This window comes from Puma concolor, chromosome D3, assembly GCF_028749965.1.
Source record: "Puma concolor isolate L17-30 chromosome D3, mPumCon1.1.hap2, whole genome shotgun sequence".
Taxonomy (NCBI): Eukaryota; Metazoa; Chordata; class Mammalia; order Carnivora; family Felidae; genus Puma; species Puma concolor.
In genome coordinates this window covers 46550128-46577242 of record NC_141678.1, presented here as the reverse complement: position 1 = coordinate 46577242, position 27115 = coordinate 46550128, and the positions used below count along the sequence as shown (strand labels likewise).

General features: G+C 45.1%; 1 protein-coding gene across 7 annotated transcripts in view; it reads right to left on the bottom strand.

Moving 5' to 3' along the window:
* LAMA3 (laminin subunit alpha 3) overlaps window positions 1–27115 on the bottom strand; it is a 274529-nt gene that overhangs the window by 148192 nt on the left and 99222 nt on the right. For all 7 annotated transcript variants that reach the window (XM_086682631.1, XM_086682625.1, XM_086682626.1 and 4 more), the window contains 4 exons: window positions 19634–19768; window positions 5334–5471; window positions 1263–1309; window positions 5–104 (listed from right to left, as the gene is read on the bottom strand). In XM_086682631.1, the coding sequence (XP_086538757.1) occupies window positions 5–104; window positions 1263–1309; window positions 5334–5471; window positions 19634–19768 (420 nt within the window). The remainder of the gene's footprint in view (window positions 1–4; window positions 105–1262; window positions 1310–5333; window positions 5472–19633; window positions 19769–27115) is intronic.

Genomic DNA, 27115 nt, shown 5'->3' with positions numbered 1-27115 from the left:
TCACCTGAACATCCGCTGGGGTTTTCTTTGGCCAGATTCCAATATGATGGTTTGCAGACGCTGCATGAAGGACTTTCAACATGAAGCTTGCACTGGCAGTATCCCTTTGAAAGAAAATCAAGCCAACACTTGATATCTTAGAATTAAGACATGTTTTCAAACATATGTTCTGAACAAAGTTTGTCACAGAATTATATTTTGACTGCGAAAAGTAAATGAAGTGTATCCAGAGGGAATAAAAGTACTGGGTTGATTTCAACCGACTGCTCATGGCTCTTCTTTTATTATTCATTTCTTTTTTTTCTACACATAATCCGTTGTGGTAAAAATAAAACTGGAAAAAACAGGAAAAGAAATATTTAAAAATCACTTTTACTTAGAGTCGTCATTACCTGTTGGTTCTGTGACAGAGGAACTATTCATCTACATGGAAAATTATCTCAATATTTAACATACTGAGAATCAGTAGAGAATTATGTTTATCTGAAAGTACTTGTGTAATATGCAAAAGTCACTGCCTCACTGTCAGGATGCAAAACCTCTCTCCGTCTGTCCCTCGGATGCCCGGAGGTTCACCATCTTCAGGCTTTGCTGCTAAGACAGATCATTTCTAAAGCACTGAGAAATACCATAGTATCTGATTGGAGCAAAAGCAAATAAATTGCAATTATTTCATACACAGCTTTATTTATTGTGCACTTAGCCTTAGTTTTTCTTAATTTTAATTATCTATTTAAGGCTTATGTGCAGGGGCCCCTGGTGGCAATGCCCTCAGAGTCACCTACAGTAGGAATCAAACACTAGGGCTCTGGAATTAAAAGTTAAAATAAGCCTTATTCTTCTGTTTTTGAAAAAAATAAACATGATCACATATGCACTCTGAACAAGAGCAATGACCTTTTAAGCAATTTGGTTTCAGATCTTATTTTATTTTTATAATTTTTTTAAACGTTTATTTATTTTTGAGAGAGACAGAGCATGAGCAGGGGAGGCACAGAGAGACAGGGAGGCACAGAATCCGAAGCAGGCTCCAGCTCTAAGCTGTCAGCACAGGGCGGAGCCCAATGTGGGGCTCGGACTCACGAATTGTGAGATCATGACCTGAGCCAAAGTCAGATGTTTAACCCACTGAGCCACCCAGGCGCCCCCTCAGATCTTATTTTAATTTACTTTTAACTTGAGGAAGCTCCCAAATGTGTTAGTCTGTAATATATATCAAAATGCATGTTAGAATTGTAACCCTTTTATAATCCTCTACTTACCAAACTGGAGTCCAGGGTACCAGCTGGGTTACAGGCACCGCTGGAGCCTATATGTGATTTAGAAAGATTTTTATTTAATTTTTTTTTTTTTTTTTTACAGACAGCATGAGTGGGGGAGGGTGGCAGAGAGGAGACAGAGAATCTTTTTTTTTCCTGTTTTTTATTTTTTTTTGATTTTTTTTTTCAATATATGAAATTTATTGTCAAGTTGTTTCCATACAACACCCAGTGCTCATCCCAAAAGGTGCCCTCCTCAATACCCATCACCCACCCTCCCCTCCCTCCCACCCCCATCAACCCTCAGTTTGTTCTCAGTTTTTAAGAGTCTCTTATGCTTTGGCTCTCTTCCACTCTAACCTCTTTTTTTTTTTTTTTCCTTCCCCTCCCCCATGGGTTTCTGTTAAGTTTCTCAGGATCCACATAAGAGTGAAAACATATGGTATCTGTCTTTCTCTGTATGGCTTATTTCACTTAGCATCACACTCTCCAGTTCCATCCATGTTGCTACAAAGGGCCATATTTTGTTCTTTCTCATTGCCACGTAGTACTCCATTGTGTATATAAACCACAATTTCTTTATCCATTCATCAGTTGATGGACATTTAGGCTCTTTCCATAATTTGGCTATTGTTGAGAGTGCTGCTATAAACATTGGGGTACAAGTGCCCCTATGCATCAGCACTCCTGTATCCCTTGGGTAAATTCCTAGCAGTGCTATTGCTGGGTCATAGGGTAGGTCTGTTTTTACTTTTTTGAGGAACCTCCACACTGTTTTCCAGAGTGGCTGCACCAATTTGCATTCCCACCAACAGTGCAAGAGGGTTCCCGTTTCTCCACATCCTCTGCAGCATCTATAGTCTCCTGATTTGTTCATTTTGGCCAGTCTGACTGGCGTGAGGTGATATCTGAGTGTGGTTTTGATTTGTATTTCCCTGATGAGGAGCGACGTTGAGCATCTTTTCATGTGCCTGTTGGCCATCTAGATGTCTCCTTTAGAGAAGTGTCTATTCATGTTTTCTGCCCATTTCTTCACTGGGTTATTTGTTTTTCAGGTGTGGAGTTTGGTGGGCTCTTCATAGATTTTGGAGACTAGCCCTTTGTCCGATATGTCATTTGCAAATATCTTTTCCCATTCCGTTGGTTGCCTTTTAGTTTTGTTGGTTGTTTCCTTTGCTGTGCAGAAGCTTTTTATCTTCATAAGGTCCCAGTAGTTCATTTTTGCTTTTAATTCCCTTGCCTTTGGGGATGAGGAGACAAAGAATCTTAAGCAGGCTCCACACTCAGCCCAACATGGGGATCCATTCCTCGACTCTGGGATCGTGACCTGAGCCAAAATCGGGAGTTGGACACTTAACTAACTACCTGAGCCACCCAGAGGCCCCTAGAAATATTTAAATTCTTGGTGTTTTTATATCTGTCTGTCTCTTGGTTTAGTTTGATGTTATGAGTTTTAAACGTTTTACTTAAAAAAAAATAATGCATCTACATTTGTATTTTTTGATAGATGGGTGGCAAGGACTTTGCATGTAATTCAGAAAAAGGCACACCCAAATAACCTTTTTGGTCCTTAACTCCCCAAGTCATCCCTTTTGCCACTTAATTCCATTCCCTGCCTACTACTCCAAGTTCATTTCTGACTGATGATGGAGATTAGGGAAAAGAGATTCTAGAATTTTGAACATTTTTAGGATTGTCCAGAAGAGGGCAATATTGTACCAAGAGACTTGTTAATTGTCCATTAAATAGAAGTCACAGAATTTTTTAAGTACACTTTTTAGTCAACTAAGACTTAATTCTTTAACTATCACAATCCCCTTGTTCCCCATCTGCACCAAAATTATTTCTAAAACGAATTAGTTTGCCTTCCTGCCTTAGTCAATAGTGTTACAGGCCCCCTATAATCTGCCTTCAATAAAGCGGGATCTTGCAATGTCTCAGTATTATTATTACACAGCACTAGAAATGAAGAGAGTTTAGGTAAGCCTGCCCTGAGCCTGGCTTTGCCAATAATTTAAATAACTTCATAACAGGATCTTGTTTTCTTGTGAAGTGTTCTCTTAGACATTTTGCCTTTGTCTCCTCTTCGGCTGTTTCCCTTGGCTTGTCCCTTGATGATTTCATGTGTGTCTCTCTTTTTTGTTTTGATGTTCCCTCACATTCCTCTGTAGGAGTGAACACGCTCTTCCTGCTCTTTGCTCTTGTTCAGCCTGGCCATGCCCTGCTTGTGGCTCCTGCCCAGGCTGACATCTGGCTCTGGAGGAATTATTATGTCTGCCCCGCCCCTGTACCCGGCTGCCACAACGCTTCCTTCCACTCCTGACCCCCGGGGAGGTGAGCAGACACCCCGGGAAAGCCTTGCACTCTGGGGACCTTCAGGGCTTCTCGAAAGTGAACTGCCCCCTCTGACTACTGGCTACAATTTCTATCAGCAAGAAAACCTGGTGTCTTGAGGAGTCTGGTGAGTAAGGTTCTAGGGAATCAAGCTGGAGGTGAATGCAGAGCTCAAAGCGCTACCAAGAGCAGGAAGTAGAGAAAACCATTCTGCAAGGGGAAAGTCTGGTGCGGACTCCCTCCAACACCTCTTCTCAACAGGAAGAGGGGCCTCTAAAGCAGCAGGCAGGCGGGAGCTCCTCACCACTGGAGGCGGTACACCCCCAAGGGCACAGGCATCTTCCTTCTGTGCCCTCTGCCACAGAGCACAGAGGACTCTCCACATCTCCTCATCAGCGAGGGGTGAGTAGTGGGGATGACCTGTGACAGTAACAGTGTTTCCCCTTGGCTCACTCTTTCCAAACTCATTAGACTTAGGTCACCCCCTCTCCCCTCGCACCTATGCTGTGTGACGACAATCCCCCAGGAGGCCAGGGGCAGCAAGGAGACAGGGGCAGAAGCATAGCAAAGCCTGCTCTGCCTGCCAGCAAGGGGACCCACTGGAATCACCCCTCAGAGGACTACAGGGCAGCCGGCGTAAGTGCTGCGGACCTGGAACCAGAGGGAAGGCAGGATGCCTTGGGAAGGGGTCAAGGAACACTTGTTGCAGCTAAAAGGGGTCACCTTTGCCACACTGCTCAACACGGGAGAATTTACGTGTAAATCAAGAAATACAAATTCATAACACATGGAATTAAAAAATTTTTTTTTCCTAGGAACAAAGCAATTCTGGATTCCTTTGAGGATGTACATCAGATACCTGCATTTTCTTTTTTTTTTTTCAATATATGAAGTTTATTGTCAAATTGGTTTCCATACAACACCCAGTGCTCATCCCAAAAGGTGCCCTCCTCAATACCCATCACCCACCCCCCGTCAACCCTCAGTTTGTTCTCAATTTTTAACAGTCACTTATGCTTTGGCTCTCTTCCACTCTAACCTCTTTTTTTTTTTTTTCTTCCCCTCCCCCATGGGTTTCTGTTAAGTTTCTCAGGATCCACATGAGAATGAAAACATATGGTATCTGTCTTTCTCTGTATGACTTATTTCACTTAGCCTAACACTCTCCAGTTCCATCCACATTGCTACAAAGGGCCATATTTCACTCTTTCTCATTGCCACGTAGTATTCCATTGTGTATATAAACCACAATTTCTTTATCCATTCATCAGTTGATGGACATTTAGGCTCTTTCCATAATTTGGCTATTGTTGAGAGTGCTGCTATAAACATTGGGGTACAAGTGCTCCTATGCATCAGCACTCCTGTATCCCTTGGGTAAATTCCTAGCAGTGCTATTGCTGGGTCATAGGGTAGGTCTGTTTTTACTTTTTTGAGGAACCTCCACACTGTTTTCCAGAGTGGCTGCACCAATTTGCATTCCCACCAACAGTGCAAGAGGGTTCCTGTTTCTCCACATCCTCTGCAGCATCTATAGTCTCCTGATTTGTTCATTTTGGCCACTCTGACTGGAGTGAAGATACCTGCATTTTCAATGGACTGGAATTGGGGAAGAACCAGGCAGATTAGGGTCAAGTGTGTAGAGGTGACCAGTGGCGGATCTCCTGGGCTTGTCTGGGAGTCTGGCCACACACATTTCAGAGAGGAACCCGAAGTCTGGCATTCTGCCATCTTCCTTACCTTGACAGTGGGGGAAATCAGAGGCTCCTGAGAGACACCTGTCACAGCGCTGTCCTGTAATCCCCGGCTGGCATTCACACTGCCCCGTCACTGGGCTGCAAGGCGTTTGGTAGGAGCCAAGGACTGAACACTGGCAGGCTGGATAAAAAGGTGTCAGTCAGACCCAGGGCAGCAGGGCCTGGATAAGAGCATGACAGTGGGTCAGAGAGACCCAAATGGAAGTTCCAGCTGTGTGACTTATTCAGACAGACACGGCTAGGTAGAGGCAGACCCAGAGCGTTCACCACCATTCTACCCTCCTACTTTGTTTCATCCCTCCAGCAGACTCTGATCAAAGGCCAATGTGTTCAATGGCACTGGGATGAGGTGTTGGGGTGGAGGTAATTAGGAAAGACACACATGCCCTGACCTCAGAGAGCTAAACATCCAGAAGAGGGGCTAAGGAATTATTGACATAGTATGAAGCACCTCCCCCACCCCCACCACTGCTAAGAAACTGTAAAAGAAATGAAGAAACGTGCCTAATGCCCTTCAGCTGGTTCTTGGCAGACTGCAGGCAAGGACTCACGTCTACTGCCATCTGGCTCAGCCTTCTTTCCTGGCCCCATGTTCCCCAGGGCCTGCCTACAGAGATTACGTCCCTACCAAGGGGCACATTATTGAGATGTTCTTAGGTTCTATGATCATTAATTTTTTTTTTTTTTTAAGGTGAGTGGGGGCACCCGGGTGTCTCAGTCATTTGAGTGACTCTTCACTTCAGCCTAGGTCATGACCTCGCGGTTCCTGGGTTCAAGCCCTGTGTTGGGCTCTGTGCTGACAGAATCCTGCTTGGGATTCTCTCTCTCTCTCTGCCCCTCCCCTGCTGGTGCGCACACGCTCTCTCTCTCAAAAATAGACATGTAAAAAAATAAAAACAAAAATAAAAGGTGAGTATATATTTTATTATTATTATTATTATTATTATTATTATTATTATTATTACTTTAGAGATCCCACGGCCCTAGGATCATGACCTGAGCCGAAACCAAGAGTCGGACACTCAACAGATTGAACTGCTCAGGTGCCCCTGCAATGGTTCATTTTTAAATGTCAACTTGGCTATGCTATGAGGCTCAGATGTTTGGCAAGCGCCAAGGTAGATGTGGCTGTGAAAGTTTTTTTTTTTTTTAAGATGTGACTAATATTTAAATAAGTTGACTTTGGGTAAAGCAGATACCTCATCCAATCAGTCGAAAGCCTTAAGAGAAAGTTTCCCAAAGGAGGAGATCTGCCTTTGGACTTGAGCTACCCTATCAGCTCGTCCCTAGGTCTCCAGCCCACCAGCCTGCCCTGCAGATCTCAGACCCACCAGCCCCCATAATAATGCCACTTCCTTAAAATAAATCTCTCTCTCTATACACACACGCATACATCCTATTGGTTCTCTTACTGCTCTTTCTGCTATTTCCGTCTTACAGGAAAGAGAATGCAGAAACCCACACAGGCATTTAGGGCAGCACAGTGGTGGCACCTCTGGCCAGCATAATGTGGGGGACATCACCCCTGGCTCCGACGGCCATAGAGGTTGTCCAGGGAGCCTCAGGAGACACAGTTACACTCCAGAAGTGAAAACAAAGACCTAGCCTTAAACGCAAGGCACATGGTTTTAAATGGTGAATTACTCCATCTGGCATCTCGTGTCTCCTTTCGATCCAGCCGTCAGTGACAGCTGCCAAATCCCAAACCCAAACCTCAACATTGGCAGCCCCTCTTTACTCTTGGAAATACTATAATGTCTTACGAACACTTTCATTCTGCTCTTTGTGTTGGTCCAGGTCCTTTGGAGTTTCTGGGAGTATTTTACCTCTTGTCTACTCCTGTTTCAGCTTTAAGACCTTTTTACTCCCAAAGAGCAAAAAAAAATAATGACAGTCAAGCTCCAAAGGGTTAAGAATGTCTGCTGTATTCCCCAGTGTCTTCCAACATCACACACAGCCCTGGTCCCTAGTATATGCCAAGCAGATATCTGTTAAATGAAAGAGTAAGTAACTATTGAAATCTTCCTGAGGTCCACTCTGTATAGTTTCTCAGCATGCATTCCCTTACTGAACCTCGCAACACCGCCACGAGACAGGTGTTGTATGAATAACGCCATCCTCTTCTCCATCAGTAAATTAGCTCATCAGGTGAGGCGAGGCTCTACAGACAGCATGTAAATCACAAGGTAAACATCGCCCCTTACTGTTTCCGGGATGCTCTTCCTGCCCATGACTTTGGAGCCTTTCCTTCTGTTGGAAAACAGAAAAACATCTTCTGGAAAAGCAGACTGGCTCCTTCCCCGGTCAAAGCCACAAAGCCAACAGTCAGTTCCACAGCACATGCTGCCACTACCACTCACCTCTCTGGTTACCTGGGCACAGGGCAGATTAAATCTACAGAAGATCTAAGGTTTCTTCCAACCAACCACCTCACTATTCTCCTAGACACAACCTGAATTACAAAGTGAAGGGCCAGTTCAAGACCAAATTGCACAGAACGTGGCTTCAGATCGCTCCCCATGCCCAGCCCTAGGGTTTTGTTTCCCCTCTTGGAAAGGCTGGGAGGGCTCTCCTGGGAGCATCCCAGGCCATCAACCTTCCCTACAGCACCATTCGCCAATAGTTGGTGCCATTTCTCTTGGCTGGTTTGTCTGATTCATGGGACTATGCTGACAGGTAGGAGGTTAATCTTGCACTGGCAACCTATTTAGAGGCGTTTTCTAAGGAAAGACCAGTCACCACAACCCAAGGATTACAGCAATCTCCAATGGGGACAGTTCCAGGCCCTGGGTTGGGTCAGTGTGGTTGAAATTTGGGGACAGCTGCACTTGGCACACCCTCAGCTCCTATCCATGGGCAGACCATTTATTTCTGCAACCCACTCTCCTAGCCTCTATTGTTGTTTTTTTTTTTTAATGTTTATTTTTGAGACAGAGCGTGCATGCATGAGTAGGGTAGGTGCAGAGAGCGGGAGAGAGAGGATGTGAAGCAGGCTCAGCACTGACAGCAGACAGCCTGATGCAGGGCTCAAACTCACAAACCATGAAATCATGACCTGAGCCAAAGTCAGACGCTTAACCGACTGAGCCACCCACCCAGGCGCCCCCTCCTAGCCTCTGTTCTAAGTGCTGACAAGCTGCTGCCCAGCAAGCTGTACCAGAAAAGGAGGGGAAGGAGAAGGAGCAGGGAGAGAAAAATGAAGGTGAGGAAAGCAGGAATGAGGAGTGTGGGGGTGGGGAGGGAAAGAGGGGGGATGTGGTGGGAGGAGGAAAAGGCAGAGAGTAAACCTCCCCAAATGGACCAAGTTAACTGAGAGAACTACAGTTGTATGCTGTAGTTGAAGATAAAGAACTGAACCAGGCATTAGTGTAAACATATGTCTGAAATACAAATAGGCAGTTCTCCAATGTGGTCTCCCATCTATGACGTGACTTTCACCTACGAAAAAGAAAACAGCAGGGCACTTGCGTGAGTCGAAATTAAGACAAGAAGACTATGGCACTGTGCTTAGGCAAGTCTGGACCAAATTAAGTTAATGTGAAACATGAATGCAGAAGCATGGTTGGCAAGAACAGCTTAGAAGGGTTTTCAAGCTCCTTTTCAAGAAGATTTTTAAAGTCTTAGGAACATTTTTTGGCTAGAATATATTGGACCGTCTGATGTGGTATTTGGGGTCATGTTAATTCTATTCTAAAATTCAGTGGCCAAGCAATCAGTTTCGTCTTAAGAAAACAAAAACAAAAACAAAACAAAAACAAAGATAAAAAGCCACACAAATTAAAACACTGGGTTAGACCTTGCTGCTAGACTAAGCTCAGATTTCAGTGAGTCCAAGCTTCAGCCACTTACCTCAAAGCTGCCCCCGAGGGAAAATTTTAAAAAGATAACAATAGCAGTTAGAAAAAGGGAAGAGCAAGAGAAGAGAGACATCACAAATGGAATTCTTCCAGAACCCAGTGGTCCAAATAGAACAACGAGCTTCGGGGTGTATTGCTTATACCACGCCGGGAATGTGGTGGATGGTGCATTTTCCTGAAAAACTTGGAAAAGAGCAGGTGGGCTTCTCAGAGGCTGGGTGTGCTCGGGCAAGGTCCCCTGACATAGGACTTCAGGTGATTTGCTCCCCACCCCCCCCACCCCCACCACATACCCCTGCTTGAGTTCCAAAGCCTGAACAGTGCTGCCTCCGTCACTGGAGTGGGACTAGGGTGCACAATGTTCCTCTCCCTCTGCCTCACTGTGTGAGCCTTTCCCTCCACTTGAGCCACAACTTTGAACCACAGACAGAACCAGGCAGAGGCTGGCCACACACGTTCACCCAGGGAGCCAGGGAGCACCTGTTCCTCTCCTCGGCCCCTCTCTGCAGCCCTCAGCACCGTTCTTCTGTGGTCTGCCTTGCAGTCAGGGAGCTCAGATGACTTTGGTAGACCTTTGGAAGCAGAGCTCCAAACCAACTCTACCAAAAATATAAGTGAGATGATACATTCCCTTTTTATTTTTTAATCCATACTCTTATCATTTAACACAAGGGATCTTGCCTTATACACAGTAGCTGATTAGTTTTCACGTCACGTATCATCTTCTTAGGAAGAAAAATGCTACCCTTAAACCTCAGACGTCTTCCTGATCTCTTCTGGACTGGTCACTTTGGGGAACCAGGTTTTCTCAGAGAGCTGAGCATTTTACTGACACACAGTTCTGCCACCTGTTTTGGTTACGCACCCTGATTTTGCTGGGGCGGTGGGAGGGGGCGGCTCTTCCCCTTACTCCACCCCTGGATGTGGGGAGACTCAGGCTTGGCCAGTCAGAGCACAGATTTCCACAGCCATGGGGTTGGTTCAGGAATGGGCACGTGGTCCAATCAGAACCAGATTTGGCTTGGAGAAATGCATGCTCTTCTCCCTAGACTTGAACCTGGAAGGAGTAACGTCCAAGTCTTTTGGGCTGCTGTAACAAAATACCACAGGCTGGGTGGCTTGAACAACAGACATTTATTTTCTCACTGTTCTAGAGGTTGGGAAGTCCAAGATTAAGGTGCCAGCAGATTCGCTTCCTGGAGACTCTCTTCCTGGCTTTCAGACAGCTCCCTCCCTCCCTGCTGTGCTCTCACGTGGCAGAGAGAGGGGGTGTGAAAGCTCACTGGTGTCCCTTCTCAGAAGGACACTAATCCTCTCAGATCAGTGTTCCAACCTTTGACCTCATTTAACCTTAATTACTTCCTTACTCCAAATACAGTCAGTCACACTGGGGGTTAGGACGTAAACATGAATTTGAGGAGGACACAATTCAGGCCTCAGCAATGCCTAAAAAGTGCCAGCTACCATCTTACCACCATCTGAGACCTAAAAATGAAGCCAATCTACAAGACAGCAGACTTGCAAGATGGAGAAAAACAGATCCCACCAACATCTTTTGAGCCCCTGGATCAATCTGTTCCTGAAACCAAATATGCCTGGACACTTCAATACAGCCACTAAATTCTTTATGCCTTAAGCCGGTTTAGGCTACATTTTCTGTTACATGAAACTACAGAGTCATAACTGACTCTGTGATCACCAAAATGTTCTCATTGTAAAAGTACTCTTACTAAATAGTACTTTTTTTGATAGAGAGAGAGAGAGAGAGAGAGAGAGAGAAAACATGCAAGTGGGTGAGGACAGAGGGAGAGAGAATCTTAAGCAGGCTTCATGCCCATCGCAGAGCCTGACACGGGGCTCAATCCCAGGGCCATGAGATCACGACCTGAGCTGAAATCAAGAGTCGGGCACTTAATCTACTGAGCCACCCAGGCACCCCACTAAACAGCACTCTTACTAAAATGTATTATGGATCTTCCTTCCTTCTGAAACAGATATTCAGACATAATTTCACCCCTTCATCATGATCCAGAGCCATTATCATAATACTCATTTACTTACTCTAATAGTGACACTCTGAGTACCTCCTGAGTTGAGGATTATTTGCTCTTCATTAAATGGTCCCAAGCTGCTATTCTTCCTCAGTTTCGTGTCTGCTTTTGTTTCCTCCCTTACTGTTAGTGCGTTTGCCTTAGCAACTTTTCCCTCCCTCCTAATTTCATGTTTCTAGTTCACCACGGGTTTGGCTTAGAAAACAACCAAATTCGTACAATTATTTTTTAAAAAGAGAGACAAGCATAGGTAAGAGGGGCCTAGGGGCGCCTGGGTGGCGCAGCCGGTTGAGCGTCCGACTTCAGCCAGGTCACCATCTCGCGGTCCGTGAGTTCGAGCCCCGCGTCGGGCTCTGGGCTGATGGCTCAGAGCCTGGAGCCTGTTTCGGATTCTGTGTCTCCCTCTCTCTCTGCCCCTCCCCCATTCATGCTCTGTCTCTCTCTGTCCCAAAAATAAATAAATGTTGAAAAAAAAAAAAAAAAGAGGGGCCTACAGGATGCTTTTAGTAGTGAAATGCAAGGATTTTAGTGCACATTTTTGGAGGTGTTTTTGTTTGTTTTTTACTTTACAGAGGCAATAGTCGTTGAGGGATCTTACTGCTTGGTTCTCATTTTTCCTCCAGATACAGGAGCCAGATAACCAAATTCCAACTAGGTGGAATAATACTCTACTGCAGTTCAAAGAATTATAGCATGTATTTAAAAACAGTAATTTTTTTAAGTGGAAAAGAATGGCCAGAGTTTGAAGTTTGTTACAGAAATCCATGTTTTAATAGGCAAAGCATTAAAAATGATCACAGTTCTGGGGGCACCTGGGTGGCTCAGTCGGTTGAGCATCTGACTTTGGCTCAGGTCATCATCTCGTGGTTAACAAGTTCGAGCCCCGATTCAGGCTCTGTGCTGACAGTTCGGAGCCTGGAGCCTGCTTCAGATACTGTGTCTCCTTCTCCTTCTCTCCCTCTACCCCTCCCCTGCTAGCACGCTGCCTCTCTCTCTGTCTCAAAAATAAATAAACAAACAACAAAAAAGAAACTAATGGTAAATTTATGTGGTAAATTAAACCACATAAAGGTGCAACTGAATGTCATGCAATTAGTGTATTAAAAAAGCACAGTTCCTACTGTAATTAAATCAATCCTGTGGCTCTTTTCAACTTCATTCAGTGTAGGTGATTGTCCCCTTGCACCTAGATAAACACAGGAGTAAGTTCTGGGGCTTTTTGGCATTCTCTTAGGTAGGAGAGCAATCATTGAGTCAAAACCCACTTTAAGCTCAAATCTCAGGGCGTTAATAATTCTACCTTCCTACCCTCCTTCTTGCTGGGGTTAAGGCAGAAGAGTAAAGGTAAGATTATGGGTTAAAGATGAAACAGAGTGTGCATCTCAGATGAGTTCCTCACGCCCTTTGGTCCTTGCCCCTGTCCTATAGATCGTGTGTAAAAGATAAGACAGAGTGGTTTCCTGTCCCTTGGACAGGTCTAGGAAGGAATTACGCAATGTATACAGCACAGATGAAATGGATTTATCAGAAGATTGATACAATTTACCGAGCAATGGTTTCCAGGTGAAAGAGGGATCCTAAATTCACCCAAATGCTCCAATTTCAGGCAGTAACTATCTGAGAGTCTGAAGCCCCAGAAGCAAACAGCAGAATGAAAGAAAAGTGACCATCTGCTCAAAATCATAAACAAATCCTCCAGGATTACTTAACACAGTAGCTTTTCACTTTTTTTTTAGCCACATCCACATTAAGAAATAATTTTACACTGTAACCCAATATACACACAGATTGACAGACGATAAAGATATAGAAACAGATATTTATTAAAATATAAGCTAACAATGAACAATAACTTTGCAAAACATTTCTTTCCATGACTGCTTATAATGCATTCTAATAATTTCTAGTCTATTGTTTCACTTTAATGCTGGCCCCTACTCACATGACTTCTCCATACACTAATGTGTGACCTGCAGTGTAAAAACTGCAGTCTTGGAAGCCTTGTCCTGATACTTTTTGAGATCCTGGGACCTCTAGGCACTGCAGGTGTTAAGGCAGAGAATATAATTCCTTAAGTACGCCAGGTTGGGAGTCAAGAAACATGGTGATACTCATTAATCACCCTGCGACTACCTCGCTCTCACTTATTCTGGATCTCAGATCAGTTGACGTAAAATAAGTAATTTCAATTTCTTTAACTCCAAAATTCTAATGCATGTTGTTTCATCACTGTTGTAAATAAGCTACCAGGAGAGTTGGGTGCAAATGTACAGAGGGATAAGGCTGATGGGTGACCGGAGAGGAAATACCCCATTTTAATGTGTTGGATTTATTGAGATATAATTCATATACAATGTAATTTGTCCATTTAAATATACAATTTAATGTTTTTAATATGTTCACAAGATTGTGCGACCGTCAGCACAATCTAACTTTAAAATAGTTTTTGTTCCCCCTAAAAGAAACCCCATACTCATTAGCAGGCAACCCCCATTGTCCCATCTCCACCTCCCCCCCCCCCACCTCCATCCCAGCCCTAAGCAACCACTCGTCTACTTTCTGTCTCTATGAATTTGCCTGTTCTCAACATTCCACATAAATGGAATCATACGGTATGTGGTCTTTTGTGACTAGCTTCTTTCACTCAGCATCACGTTTTCAAGGTCCGTGCAAGTTGTGGCAGGTGTCCATACTTCATTCTTTTATTCCCAATAATATTCCATAATATGGACATGGTACATTTTATTTATCTATTCATCAGCTCTTGAACATTTAGGTTGCTTCCACTTCTTGGCTACTTTGGCTAATACTTCCATGGACATTCATATACAAGCTACCATGTGATTTTGTGTTTTCACTTCCCTTGGATATATATACCTAGGAGTAGGCTTTCCTGGATCACATGGGAACTCTAGGTTTAACTTTTTGAGGAATAGCAAAACTGTTTCCAAATGGTCTTATCATTGTGCATTCCTACTAGCAATGTATGAGGGCTCAAATCTCTCCACATCCTTCCCAACATTTGTTACTGCGTGCCTTTATAGTGGCCAGGAAATGATATTTCATTGTGCTTTTAATCTGCATTTACCTAATAACTAACAATACAGCACACTTTTTCATGTGATTATTAGTCCACTGTATATCTTCTTTGGAAAACTATTCAAACCCTTTGTCCATTTTTTCATTAGGTTGCCTTTTAATTTAGTATTGTAAGAGTTCTTTCCTGATACTGTGTATCTGTGCCTTATCAGGTACATGAGTTGCAAATGCTTTCCTTCTATGGGTTGTGTTTTCACTTTCTTGATGGTGTCCTTTGAAACAAGTTATTTTAAAAGTCCAATATCTATTTTTCCTTTTGTTGCCTGTGCTTTTGGTGTCAAATCTAAGAAACTATTGCCTAACCTAAGGTTACAAACATTTACATCTATGTTTTCTTCTAGGAGTTTTACAGGCTTTGTTAGCTCTTACATTTAGGCATTTGATCCATTGGGGGTAAAAATTTGCATACGGCATGGTATAGAATCCGCTCACATTTAATGTTGTTGTTGATATGGTTGGATTTACCGCTGCCATTTTGCATTTTGTATTCTTTATGTCTCATATCTTTTTGTTTCTCTATTCACCCTTTATTGCCTTGTTTTGTAGTAAATGGATATTTTCTAGTATAGCATTTGACTTCCTTTAATGACCTGAATAATTATTTTTTGTTATTGTCTTAGTGGTTTCCCTAGAATTTACAAAATACATCTCATCAGAATCTCCTTCAGATTGATATTCACTTAGTTCCAGTGAACTGGTCCAGTTACTCCTATGTAACTCCGTTCTTTGTTTCTGTGGTATTACTGCCATACATATTATGTCTATATATGTCAAAACCCAACAATACGTTGTTAAAATTATTTATATAATCTGTATCTTCTAAAGAAGCCAACAGAAGAGAGAACATACATATGTAGACAGTATCCTTATCTTTGCTGGTTCTCTTCATTTCTTTCCATAGATTTGATGTCATTTCCTTATTCTAATTCTTATCTTTGTCCTATCTCCTTTGTGCTATTATTAAACATATCACATTTCTGTATGTTATAGACTTACACACACCTGTATGTACATATATTCTACGTATGATATGGGCCCACCCAATATACACACATATGTGTGTGTATGTACAGTCATGTGCAATTTCTTTTAAAATCAGTCAAGACAAGAAAGGATAAAAATATGCAATTATACTATCTTTTGTAATACTGTTAGGGAATAAATTATGTTCCCCCAAATTCATACATTGAAGCTCTAACCCCTGATGTGATTGTATTTGGATATAGGACCTTTAAGAGGGTAATTAAGCTTAAATGAGGTCATAAGGGTGGGGCTCTAATCCTATAGGACTGCTGTCCTTGTAAGAAAAGGAAGAGATATCAGAGATCTCTCTCTCTCTCTCTCTCTTTCATTCTTTCTGCCCACACACAGAGAAAAGGCCATGTGAGGTTGCAAGGAAAACGCAGCTGTCTGCAAGCCAGAAAGAGAGTACTCACCAGAAATCAATTTTCTAGCACTTGATCTTAGAATGCTAGACTCCAGAACTGTGAGAAAATAAATGTCTGTTGTCTGAACCACACAGTCTGTACTATCCTGGTATGGAAGCCCAAACGGACCAAAACACCTACATGATTGCCTTCCCCAACACTCTGTATTTTGCACATGGATTCCAACTACTGTCTCGTGTCACCTGCTTTCAGCCTTGAAGAACCTCCTTTTGTATTTCTTGTAAGGCAGGTATGGTAGCCTCGAATTCTCTGTTTTTGTTAATCTGGGAATATTTTTATTTAATTTGAAAGATAATTTTGATGGAAATAAAATCCTTGGTTGACAATTTTTCCCTGTCAGTTCTTAGAATGTGTGGTCCCACTACCTTCTAGCCTCTGTTGTTTCGGATGAGAAGTCAGTTAACATTCTAATGGGTTCCCTTGCATAGGCTGAGTTATTGTTCTTTTGCCCTTGCAAGATTTTTTCTTTGTTTTTCAACACTTAAACTATGCATTGCCTGAGTATGGATCTCTTTGATTTATCCCGCTTGAAGTTCATTAAACTTCTTAGATGTGTAGATTGTTTTTCATTAGATACAAGGAGTTTTTCTGCCATTATTTCTTTGACTATTTTTTCTGGCCCCGCCTCTCTCCTCTCTGTCTGGTACTCCCTTCTGTGTATGTCAGTGCACTTTGGTATCTCACATTTCTCTGAGGCTCTGTACATTTATCTTCCTTCTTTTCCTGTTTTCCAGACTGAATCATCTCTATTGATCTACCATCAAGTTTTCTGACTCTTTTGCTGGCTCCAATCTATGACTGAATCCCTGGGGAATTTTTCATTTCAATTATACTTTTCAACTTCAGAATTTCCATTTGGTTATTTTAAAGAATTTCTCTCTCTTCATTGATATTCTCCATTTGATAAGACTTTATCATTACACCCTCCTTTAATTCATTAAGCATTGCTTCCTTTAGCTCTTTGCACATATTTATAACAACTATTTTGGCCAGCTAAATCAACCATTTGAACCATTCAAAAGCAGTTTCATTTTTTTAATATTTATTTATTTTGGGGAGAGAGAGAGTGTGTGTGAGTGGGGAAGTGGCAGAGAGAGAGGGAGAAAGAGAATCCTAAGCAGGTTCTGCACTATCAGTTGGGGTGGAGGGGATAACGGAGCTCAAATATCACAGACTTATCATTCTTACTGATATTTAGACTTTCTTTTTTTCAATGTTCATTTATTTTTGAGACAGAGTGAACACAAGCAAGAGAGGGGCCAAGAGAGAGGGGTACAGAGGACCCAAAGCGGGCTCTGTGCTGACAGCAGAGAGCCCGATGTGCAGCTTGAACTCATGAACCATGAGATCATGACCTGAAGCAAAGTTGGATGCTTAAATGACTGAGCCACCCAGGCACCTGAATATTTAGATTTTCTTAAATAAATGTTTCTTTGTTAGCTCTTAGGACAATTTCCAGAGAATTTAAATGATTATCAAAAATTCTTTACCAGTTAAAGTCTGTTTTGTTGGAGAGAGGTCCACTGAACTCTCTACTCTGTCATTCTGGAAGTCCCACCTCCCTCCACTTTGTCCTGCATACACCTTTGCATTTTCTATCCACCTCAAAATGAATTCGTTCCAGTGGTGAAGTAACATGGAAAAGTGCATTCTTAAAATATTGTATTACTCTCTACCTTTATATCTATATACACAAAGGCACCACCTGATAGCTTTGCCCAAGGGAATGACCAGGTTGGATTAGTAATTCATTCTAGCAGAATGAGTCTGGAGTTGTGGCTGGTAAAGAGGAGGAAGAAAGACAAGCTTTGAGATACTTTCAACCACAAGAATGGCAGCTGATGCAGAACTAACACGAATGTCAACAGATTATTAGGAAATTAACATGAGACATTCTGTCCACTCCTTGCCCTCAATTTATATTTAAGGTATAACTGGGGGAGTGTCAACAAAACAAAGGGCAGCTAGAAAATGCTTTCCTGTTATAGGAGGGGAAGGAGATAAACTATCTGCCTGTCCTAACCCTCCTCTTCCTGCTTTTGCTGAAAAGGCTTTCTCCTACCATGAGCTCCTCTGGACTTGGGCCCTCGTGGACACCTGAAATGTAAGGTCTCTACTCCCTCTCCCTCCCACTGATTCCTCACTCTGTCCATGACAGACTCAGGGTCTCTGGCTTAAAACAGAAATGTAATCATCCCTAACTTGTGTGCAAAACTTCATGGTTTGGGATATCTTTCCCCAGGAACAATATTATGAGCAAGAATGAGGTTCCCATGCCAGACCATGGAGCCAGTTTAGAGGAATCTACGTCTACTGTGGTTCACACAATTCCAACAGGAGCATGGCCCCTATGGATAGTTCCATGAGAAACACACTGGGCATCCCCACTGCTAACACTGAATTTCTCTAGCTGAGGGGCAGCTTCTGTGGCTCCAAGGTGGCAAAAGCTGAGAGGCAGGGGCAAAGGATAGAGTTCTGGGAACAGTGCATGCCGGCGGGGGGCCGGGAGGAAAAGGAAGCATTTTCTTTTCCCTACAAGTGAGGGCTTCCCAGGCTTGAAGAACTTTACAGTCAGTGCATCTGTAACCTGCATTACTATGAGGCAATTGAGAAATGCAGGGGCTAGGCAACTTGCCCCAAGTGACACCTAGTGTGAACCTTGTGGTGCTTCACCACGTTAGCCTCCAGCGTGGGGACACTCGGTCCTGCTTGCACCGGCCTCCACGGTTTCCCAGTGTGGCTGACCTGGCAGGTGAGAGGGCTCAGTACTGGTTCTGGCCTCCCACCATGCTCAGGGGCTGGCAAGCTAAAAACAGCACTTCCCAGATTCTCCTGGAGCTGGGTTCCGGACATCTGGAGGTCAACTTGGTTTTGCAAAGAAGTACTCCAATAAGGTTAGAAGGGTGGGAAGTAAGGAGAAGGCTGCCTTTCGGCACCTACTGAGCATTTCTGTAGCTGAGTCCCACGTGGCTTCCTGGGGACCAAGAGGTGGCTGTGGAGGTGGTGGGACTGCAGTCCTTCTACGCTCTAGCTGCGCTACCGCAATCTGGGCTTAACACTCTGCCTTTCTATGGAGAGTCTCCTTGGAAGCCCCGCCTGGAGCCTGCTGCTCAGCCCTTAAGGACTCAGCTGAGCACCTAAGTACCCGGAGCAAGTCCCTGTCTGTTTATAATACCTGGAGTGGTGTAGTTCCTGCCTTGAGCCCCAACTGATAATCCTATCCTCTCTTCTCTCCCTTCCCCTTCCCTGTTCTACTGGGGAAGAACACCGGCAGGCAATGGAGGGCAGACAGGGGGGCTCTCCAGCAAGTTCTTGCATCAGTTTGCTCATTCACCCAACATTTACTGCCTTCCTATTTTGCTCTAGGGCCTGGATCAGACACCTCCTCTTCCCACTCTCCATCCCCTTCAGCGACTCTTACTAAGTAGGACGAGGCACGAGGACACAGAACAAGTTGGGGAGCGGGAAGATGTTTGTGGTTTCGTGCTTGCTGGTCCCCCTCCCCAGATGATCCACCTCCTCTCCTTGTCTGGCTGGCAGGTTCCCAAACATTGAGCAGATACCAGCCCTTTCCAGAGCCAGGATCCGCACCCAGGCAGCTGGCTCCAGAGCCCGTGTGCTCACCACCAGGGAGGAGGAGGGGTAGGATGCGGAAGACAAAAGAAGGGAGGTGACGTGGCCCAGGTAAGGAGACAGTCACATGTAACACAAATATATAAGCCAGGGGGCTCACTTATTAACCTGCAGGCCACACAGCTGTGGCAGCCAGGGCCTCTGCATTTCCTCTGGAGGGACTAATGATCACCGTGCTATGTGTGGCACACTTACCTTGGCAAATAGGGAAGGAGTAGAAACCCAGGCGGCAGGCATCACACCGAGGGCCCTCGACCCCAGGGCGGCAGAGGCACCTTCCGTAGGCATCGCATATTTCAGGGAGAACTCCTTCCAAGTTACAGTCACACCCTGCAAGGAGAAGAGACTCTCAGAGGGGCCTCCAGCCTCTGTTCCTTTTGCAGTTTCTGCCTTCCCTCAGGTTTCTGTCACGGAAACTGAGACTGTGACTTATCTGTGGCTTGTAGACATTCTTGACCTAGAACACTACATATTCGAGGGAAAAACAACAAATATTAAGAAAAGGTCAGAGATGCCATTAAGAAATATGTAGGGTGGGCACTCGTTTCCAAAGCAGCTAACTCCTTTAACATCTATCCCTGGGTGGCTTGGTCAGTTGAGTGTCTGACTCTTGATTTCCACTCGGGTCATGATCCCAGGGTCATGAGGTCAAACCCTGCATCAGGCTCTGTGCTAAGCATGGAGCCTGCTTGGGATTCTCTCTCCCTCAACCCCACTCCCCTGCTTGCACTCTCTCTCCCTCTCTCTAAAACAAAAGAAAACAAAACAAAAAACCTACCTACTCCTGTGGAAATACTTTGTTTTTTCCCAAATCTTAGCCTTGTACAGTAAAACTTCAAGTTAATAGACTCCTACCTAATGACAATCTTGAATCAAACATATTTCTACCTTCCATTTTTTTTTTTTTTTTAATTTTTTTTTCCAACGTTTTTATTTATTTGTGGGACAGAGAGAGACAGAGCATGAACGGGGGAGGGGCAGAGAGAGAGGGAGACACAGAATCGGAAACAGGCTCCAGGTTCTAAGCCATCAGCCCAGAGCCTGACGCGGGGCTCGAACCCACGGACCGCGAGATCGTGACCTGGATGAAGTCGGACGCTTAACCGACTGCGCCACCCAGGCGCCCCATACCTTCCATTTTTTACAAGAAAAGAAATGAACATAAATCCAGCCCTACTATGTGCCAGCCATGGTTCTGGGGGCTACAGGTGGGTTGTCTCACTTAATCCTCCAGGACCAAGGCCTTCCCAGCAGTCAGGGTGCTTCCAATCCCTCAAACATGTGCTCTCCCACCTCAGGGCCTTTGCTCTGGCTGTTCCCTCTGCCTGTAATGTCCCTTTCTGGTTCTTTCTCGTCCTCTCCTAGGAGGGTCTCCCCCAACCAACCCACACAAGCCCTCCCCTCCCCCCCCCCCCCCGGCTCTTCTCTCCCGTTGCTGTTGGTTCTTTCACAACACTTTAATTACTGAAATCACTGAATGGCCTCATGACTTGTGCTTTGACCCATAGAAGGAAGTGAAAATGCTCTGATGTGATTTCTGAGCCCAGGTCATGACAGGTTTTGCGGTTTCCATTCTCACCCTCCAGGAACCCTGAGACCAGCATGTGAGTCCACAGGGAAGGGAAAGCTTTACTGTCGGTTACTGTCTTGGCATTGAAACCAAGCACTGGAATTCAGTAAGAAACTGGACTTTACCATTGGCATCGAGGCCCAAAGAATCCTTATTTATAACCATCTGTGAACAGAAAGAAAGCATCTGGTACCTATGCATTTTTTAAACTGTTTCTGGGGGCGCCTGGGTGGCTCAGTTGGCTCAGGTCATGATCTCGCAGTCTGTGAGTTCAAGCCTCAAGTCAGGCTCTGTGCTGATAGCTCAGAGCCTGAAGCCTGCTCTGGATTCTGTCTCCCTTTCTCAATGCCCCTCCCCTGCTCACACTCTGTCTCTGTCTCTCTGAAAAATGAATAAACATTTTGGGGAGCCTGGGTGGCTCAGGCGGTTAAGCGACCGACTTCAGCTCAGGTCATGATCTCTCGGTCCGTGAGTTTGAGCCCCGCATCGGGCTCTGTGCTGACAGCTCAGAGCCTGGAGCCTGTTTCAGATTCTGTGTCTCCCTCTCTCTGACCCTTCCCCATTCATGCTCTGTCTCTCTCTGTCTCAAAAATAAATAAACGTTAAAAAAAATTTTTTTAATAAATAAATAAATAAACAAACATTTAAAAAAATTTAAAAAAAAACTGTTTCTGAAAATCACTTTTCAACATTTCCTCTTCCTTACCTAGCAAACAGTCCCACACAGAGTCAGAAACCATGAGGGCCCCCTCACGTCTGCCTGACCCTCACCTCCCCACACCTCCCCGATGGGTCGTAATGATTATACCTCAGGAAAGTCCCTGGAATCTTCCTCTGCTTCCAGAGTTCCAGAGTCTTCATCCAGGGCTTCACCCTTGTTTGCCTAGATTATTTATAGAGCCTCCTAACCAGGCTGTCTGCTTCCCATCTTGCTCCCTTCCAATCCATTCTCCAAGCGGGTATCAAGAGGGAGCTTTCTAAAATGCCAACCTTCTCACCTCGTATCGTTTTCCAGTTTAAATCCCCCAAGGGTGACACAACACCTTCAGGACACAACCCAAAGTCTTTGACGTGTGTGACACAGTAACCCCTTCAAAATCTGCCAGGCTGCCAGCACCCTAAGCAGCACCTTTGCACAAACTAGAAAAAGTGTCCCTTGTCAAGATGCTTTCCTGACCCTTGCCGTACAATGGCCACCATAAATATACAAATCTTCGATATCCTCCATGGATATGGCTCCCCTTCCCCCCTTCAACCTGCACCTCTGAGCCTGGCTGCCCATCCTGGTCTTTCCCTAATCCTCTCCTCCTCCTGAACTTCTTCCCCCTTCCCCTGATCCGGCCCCAGGAACCTACCAGCCATCCCCTCTCGTATCCCCATGGCTTCTCTCAGCTGTCCCTCTGCCTGGCTAACTCCTTCATGCTCCAAGACCCTGCTCCTTCTCCTGCTCTGGGGAGTCCTCCCACAGCCTCTACCCTCCTCCTTCCTGCCTGCCTCCCTTCCTCTCTTCATTCCGTAAGGATGCCCCCCATCCTGCATGCTTCCATAGCTTTGTGTTCTCACGCAGCCATAGTGTTAAGTCCTGCTGCTGTAACCGTTCACCTGCCTGTGTTTTCACAGGACTGGGAGCTGCCAGGGAGTGGGGACTGTGAGGCAGTCAGCTGCCTGGGCAGTGCCTAGTACAGGGCGGGTACATTCATTCTGAATGAAGAATACACTAAATAGTCTCTTGAACACCTTCAGTTCTTTTTAGTAAACACGATTCCTTGAATTCTATTTTACTGGCATCCATACAGAGCCTCCAAACTGAGATATCAGAATTTGCCTGTCCATCCTGAAGCCTTAGCTGACGGGTCTCCATGACAACAGTGACTCCCCACCCTGCCAAGCGGATGAAATGCCCGGGCCGGGGAAGGACGGCCAGGAAAGCATGCCCCAGCGGCAGCTGCCCCGACCCGAGCTCCCACCGTTAGCGCTTCCTCCAGCCCCAGCCACACTGACCTCAATGCTCTGGCAAAGGCATCTTGCTAATTATAAAGTGACTGCAAGAATCAAACCCTTTCTATGATATTTGTCAAGAAACCGGCTGGGCACTCATGTCTTCAGGCCACATGGACAGCTTTCCATAACCATCCCCAGCTTGCCTCAATCTCCTAGGTAAAGTAAAGTAAGCACCTGGAGTCTTCCTGCAGCTGTTTTTCCGCTGGTCCCTGCTCTTTGAACTTGGAGGCATAAAAGCGTACGCGTGCCTGCAGGCTAGTGTCCCTCTAGAGTGTATGTTTCGCATATGCTGTCGTTTTCAAACGGAGCCCTTGAAGATGTGTCGAAGATACACTGATTTCCTAGAAATAAATCTTGAGTGGATATAAATGATCACTTGGCCCCAGAAAACCCTGATAATATCCAAGGTCATGAAATACAATGAAAAAAAAAAACCTGCAAACGTTCTAATCTGCAAAACTGTTCTGTCCTTTGGCTTCAAGTCATTGTGTCTGGAACTGAGCGTATGGATTTCCTAGAAAAGTGGTTCTCAATCTTTGCTGCACTTTGGAATCTCCCGGGAAAATACAATTACCTGGCAGTGGAATCCTAAACCCAGAATTCTGATATAATGCCACGACCTGTAATCTATGGCCCGAGAACCAAATCCATCCCTGTTTTAGTAAATAAAAGTTTTACTGGGACACAGCCAAGATCTCACATTTACATGTTGACTACGGTCATTTCCCCGGTACAACAACAAAGTTGACTTTTTGCAGCTTCACCTACAAATCTAAAAACATTTACCATCTGACCCTTTGCAGGCAAGTTTGCCAACCATTAAGCGGGATTTTTAGTAAAGTAGTGGTTCTTAACAAGAGACATACGTCAGAATCATCTGGAAAACCTCTTCAAAAGATAAGCCTGGACTTCATCCTGGAAAAGGCAGATTAAGATCTGGAGTGCTACAGAGGAATTTCCACTTTGTAAAAGCAAGGGATTCTAAACCACAGCCCTGTTTCAGAACCACTGTACTAGAAAACATGAAAACGTCAATGGACCTTCGTGAATTCAAACTCTCCGGGGTGCTCGGGTGCTTCTGCATCTTCTGGGAGCTGACATGTTTGAGCTTCTAATGTTCACTGCTGAGTCAGGCCCCAAAGCGGGTGTTTTTATTTTCATTCTTATTCAATGTTTCTTCCCTTCTTTCTTCCTTCCTCCCTCCCTCCCTCCCTTCCTTCCTTCCTTCCCTCCGTTTGAGAGAGAATTCCAAGCAGGCTCTGCACTGTCAGCAAAGAGCCCGACATGGGGCTCCATCTCATGAATGAAGAGATCATGACCTGAGCCGAAACTAAGAGTCAGACGTTTAACTGAATGAGCCCTCAACTGGGTGTTTTTAAAATGCAATAATCAAAGGGGCACCTGGGTGGTGCAGTTAAGCATCCAACTTTAGCTGAGGTCATGATCTCGCAGTCTATGAGTTCAAGCCCTGCCCTGGGCTCTGTGCTGACAACTCAGAGCCTGGAGCCTGCTTCAGATTCTGTGTCTCCCTCTCTCCCTGCCCCTCCCCAGCATCCGCCTCTCTTTCTCTCTCTCTCTCTCAAAAATAAATAAATAAACATTAAAAAAATAAAATAAAATGCATTCATCAAAGACAAAATTGAAGTAATATCTGTGTATTCAAATTCCCAGATAGATCTCACTGCATTCACTGAACCTTCTTTTCCTTGAGGCTATATTCTAAGGCTTCCCTCATATTTTCTAACAGATGTCTGAACAGTCCTTCAAATTCAATTAAATTTCTTTTCCTGAAGTCTAGTGGGGGAGAAAAAGAAATTGACTAACAAAGCAATTACTGGAAACAGATGGTAAATGGGGGATCTAAAACATTTTTGCGGAAGAAAACCCAAGATGTGTGGTGTAATCAAGGCTCAAAAGCAGAGTTCCATTCTAGTCAATGAACAGACATTAAGGAAACATTTGCAGACAGCCACTGTAGACAGGATACTGCCCGCTGTGGGCAGGGTAGATACTGTGGGAGTTATAGCTGCTGTCCTCAAGCGACCAAGTGTCTGGTGAAGGCTTTGGACAATACCCCACATAACAATGCAGAGCCCAGTGGTTTGCTCAGAGGAGCTGGGTACGTGTAGGGCAGAAGGAGGAAGGAAAACAGGAAGGTAAACAGGATCACATTACCTGGCCTCAGGTCAGCCCCCTGTGCTGCCTCCAAGTCCTAGGACATTCCCCACGCCCACTCTCTCCCCCACATTCTGAGATGACTCTTAACATACCTTCCGTCTCTTCAACCCCAAAGCTTCCTCCCCAACCTCACCTTCTGCCCCTGACCTTGATTCTTACTCCATAGAGGAAAAAGAAGGAACGGCCAGAACATAGCGTCCCTAAGTTCCCACCACTGCATCCACCTCCCCACCCCCCACTCCAGCCTTGCACTTCACCTTGTCTTCTGCAGCCTTTCCCGCCTTCAACAAATGGCACATCTTCCTCCTGTTTGCCCCATCCAGAAGCCTTGGAATCACCCCAGCGGCCTCGCTTTCTCTCATATCCCACCTCTAAGCCAGCAATCCCCTGGGGAGTCCTGGTGTCTCTATCTTCAGATTATAGCCACATTCTGTCCACTTCCTGTCACCACCACTGACACGTCCTCGTTCTGAGCCACCACCATCTCTCCCTCATAGATGATCACAGTAGCCTTCCAGGATGTCTCCCTGCTTCCTCTTTTCTCCTCCTACAACTGGTTTTCAACACCAGTTGCCATGGAGTTCCTTATACAATGCCATTTGTCTATGCAAACTGTCCATGGCTCCTCTCTGAGAATAGACGGTAAAGTCTTTGCAGTGGGTGATAAGGGCCTGCTATCTGGCCCCCAACACTTCCCTTCCTTACCTCTCTTGCTGTGCTCACTCCACTTTCACACCCTGCTCTCCCTTTGGTTCCATGAACACCCCCTCCCCCCATGTTCCTGCCCCAAGGACTTTGCATTGGCTCTTTCCTGGGTCTGGATGCTTGTCCCCAGGTACCTGCAGAGCTCACCGCTCACCCCCTAAGGTCCTTGCTTATCTCTTCAATAAGGTCCCTCCCCGACAACCCTATTTAAATTTGCAAACCTCACATTCCCTCACTTCTCTCCCAGACTTACGTTCTGCACAGCACTCATGGCCAAGGCTACCTCCAGCACATCCCTTGAGCCGCTATAGTGTTGCAGAAATGGAAATCTGCCAGAGAGAGCTTTCCAGAGACCATCTTCTTGTCTGGTCACAAGTGCCCCTTCTCTGCCCACCCGCACCCTGGACCCAGCAGAAGGAGAGACACATGTGCTCACATCCACCTGGCATTACCTCCACCCCAGTGAGATGACCATGTGACCGTCAGGCTGCTACTGGAACCCTGGGGGGTGAGAAGCAAACTCAGTGGATGATGGGAACATGATCCAGAAGGGGCACAGTCACGGGCCGTGTACATGTGGTGTGCCTTTCTGAGTGTGTATGCCCCCGCGTGTGCCATTACGGGTTTACACAGGAAACTGCCCACAGCTCCAGAATCAAACCTCAAGACCTAGAATATTCCTCATATGGGTTAGTTTATGCCTACCATGTGAAAGCCCCCCCCCCCCCGCCTTAAAAACAGCACCTTTGTGCAGCACACAACCTTGCATATGATACTCTAACACAGAGAGATTTTATTTATTCAGTGGCTTATATATTATTTTTGTTATTGTAGGAGTCCCTCCACTGGAATATAAGCTATAGGAGAGCTGGGAATCTTTCTCTATTCTCTTCACTGATAAGTTTCCAGCACACGCAATGTGCTGAACACATAATAGGTGATCATAAAATACTTGCGGAATGAGTGATTATGTAGGTGCAGCACCCACACCCTCTCGGCACTCACCTCTCCACCCCAAAGGCTGCTTCCTGCACACCTCTGCCACTCTCTGCCCAGGGGTACCCCCTCTGGCTGAAGGAGCCCCTTGGCCTTCCAGCATACCAAGCCAGAAGTACCAGAGTCAATGCCCCCAAAGCAACCTTCCATTGATGGCAAGTCACTGAAGGTATCCCTTCAGCTGGGATAATGCTGAGCAAGTTCTGTGCTATCGCCTAGAGTCGCCT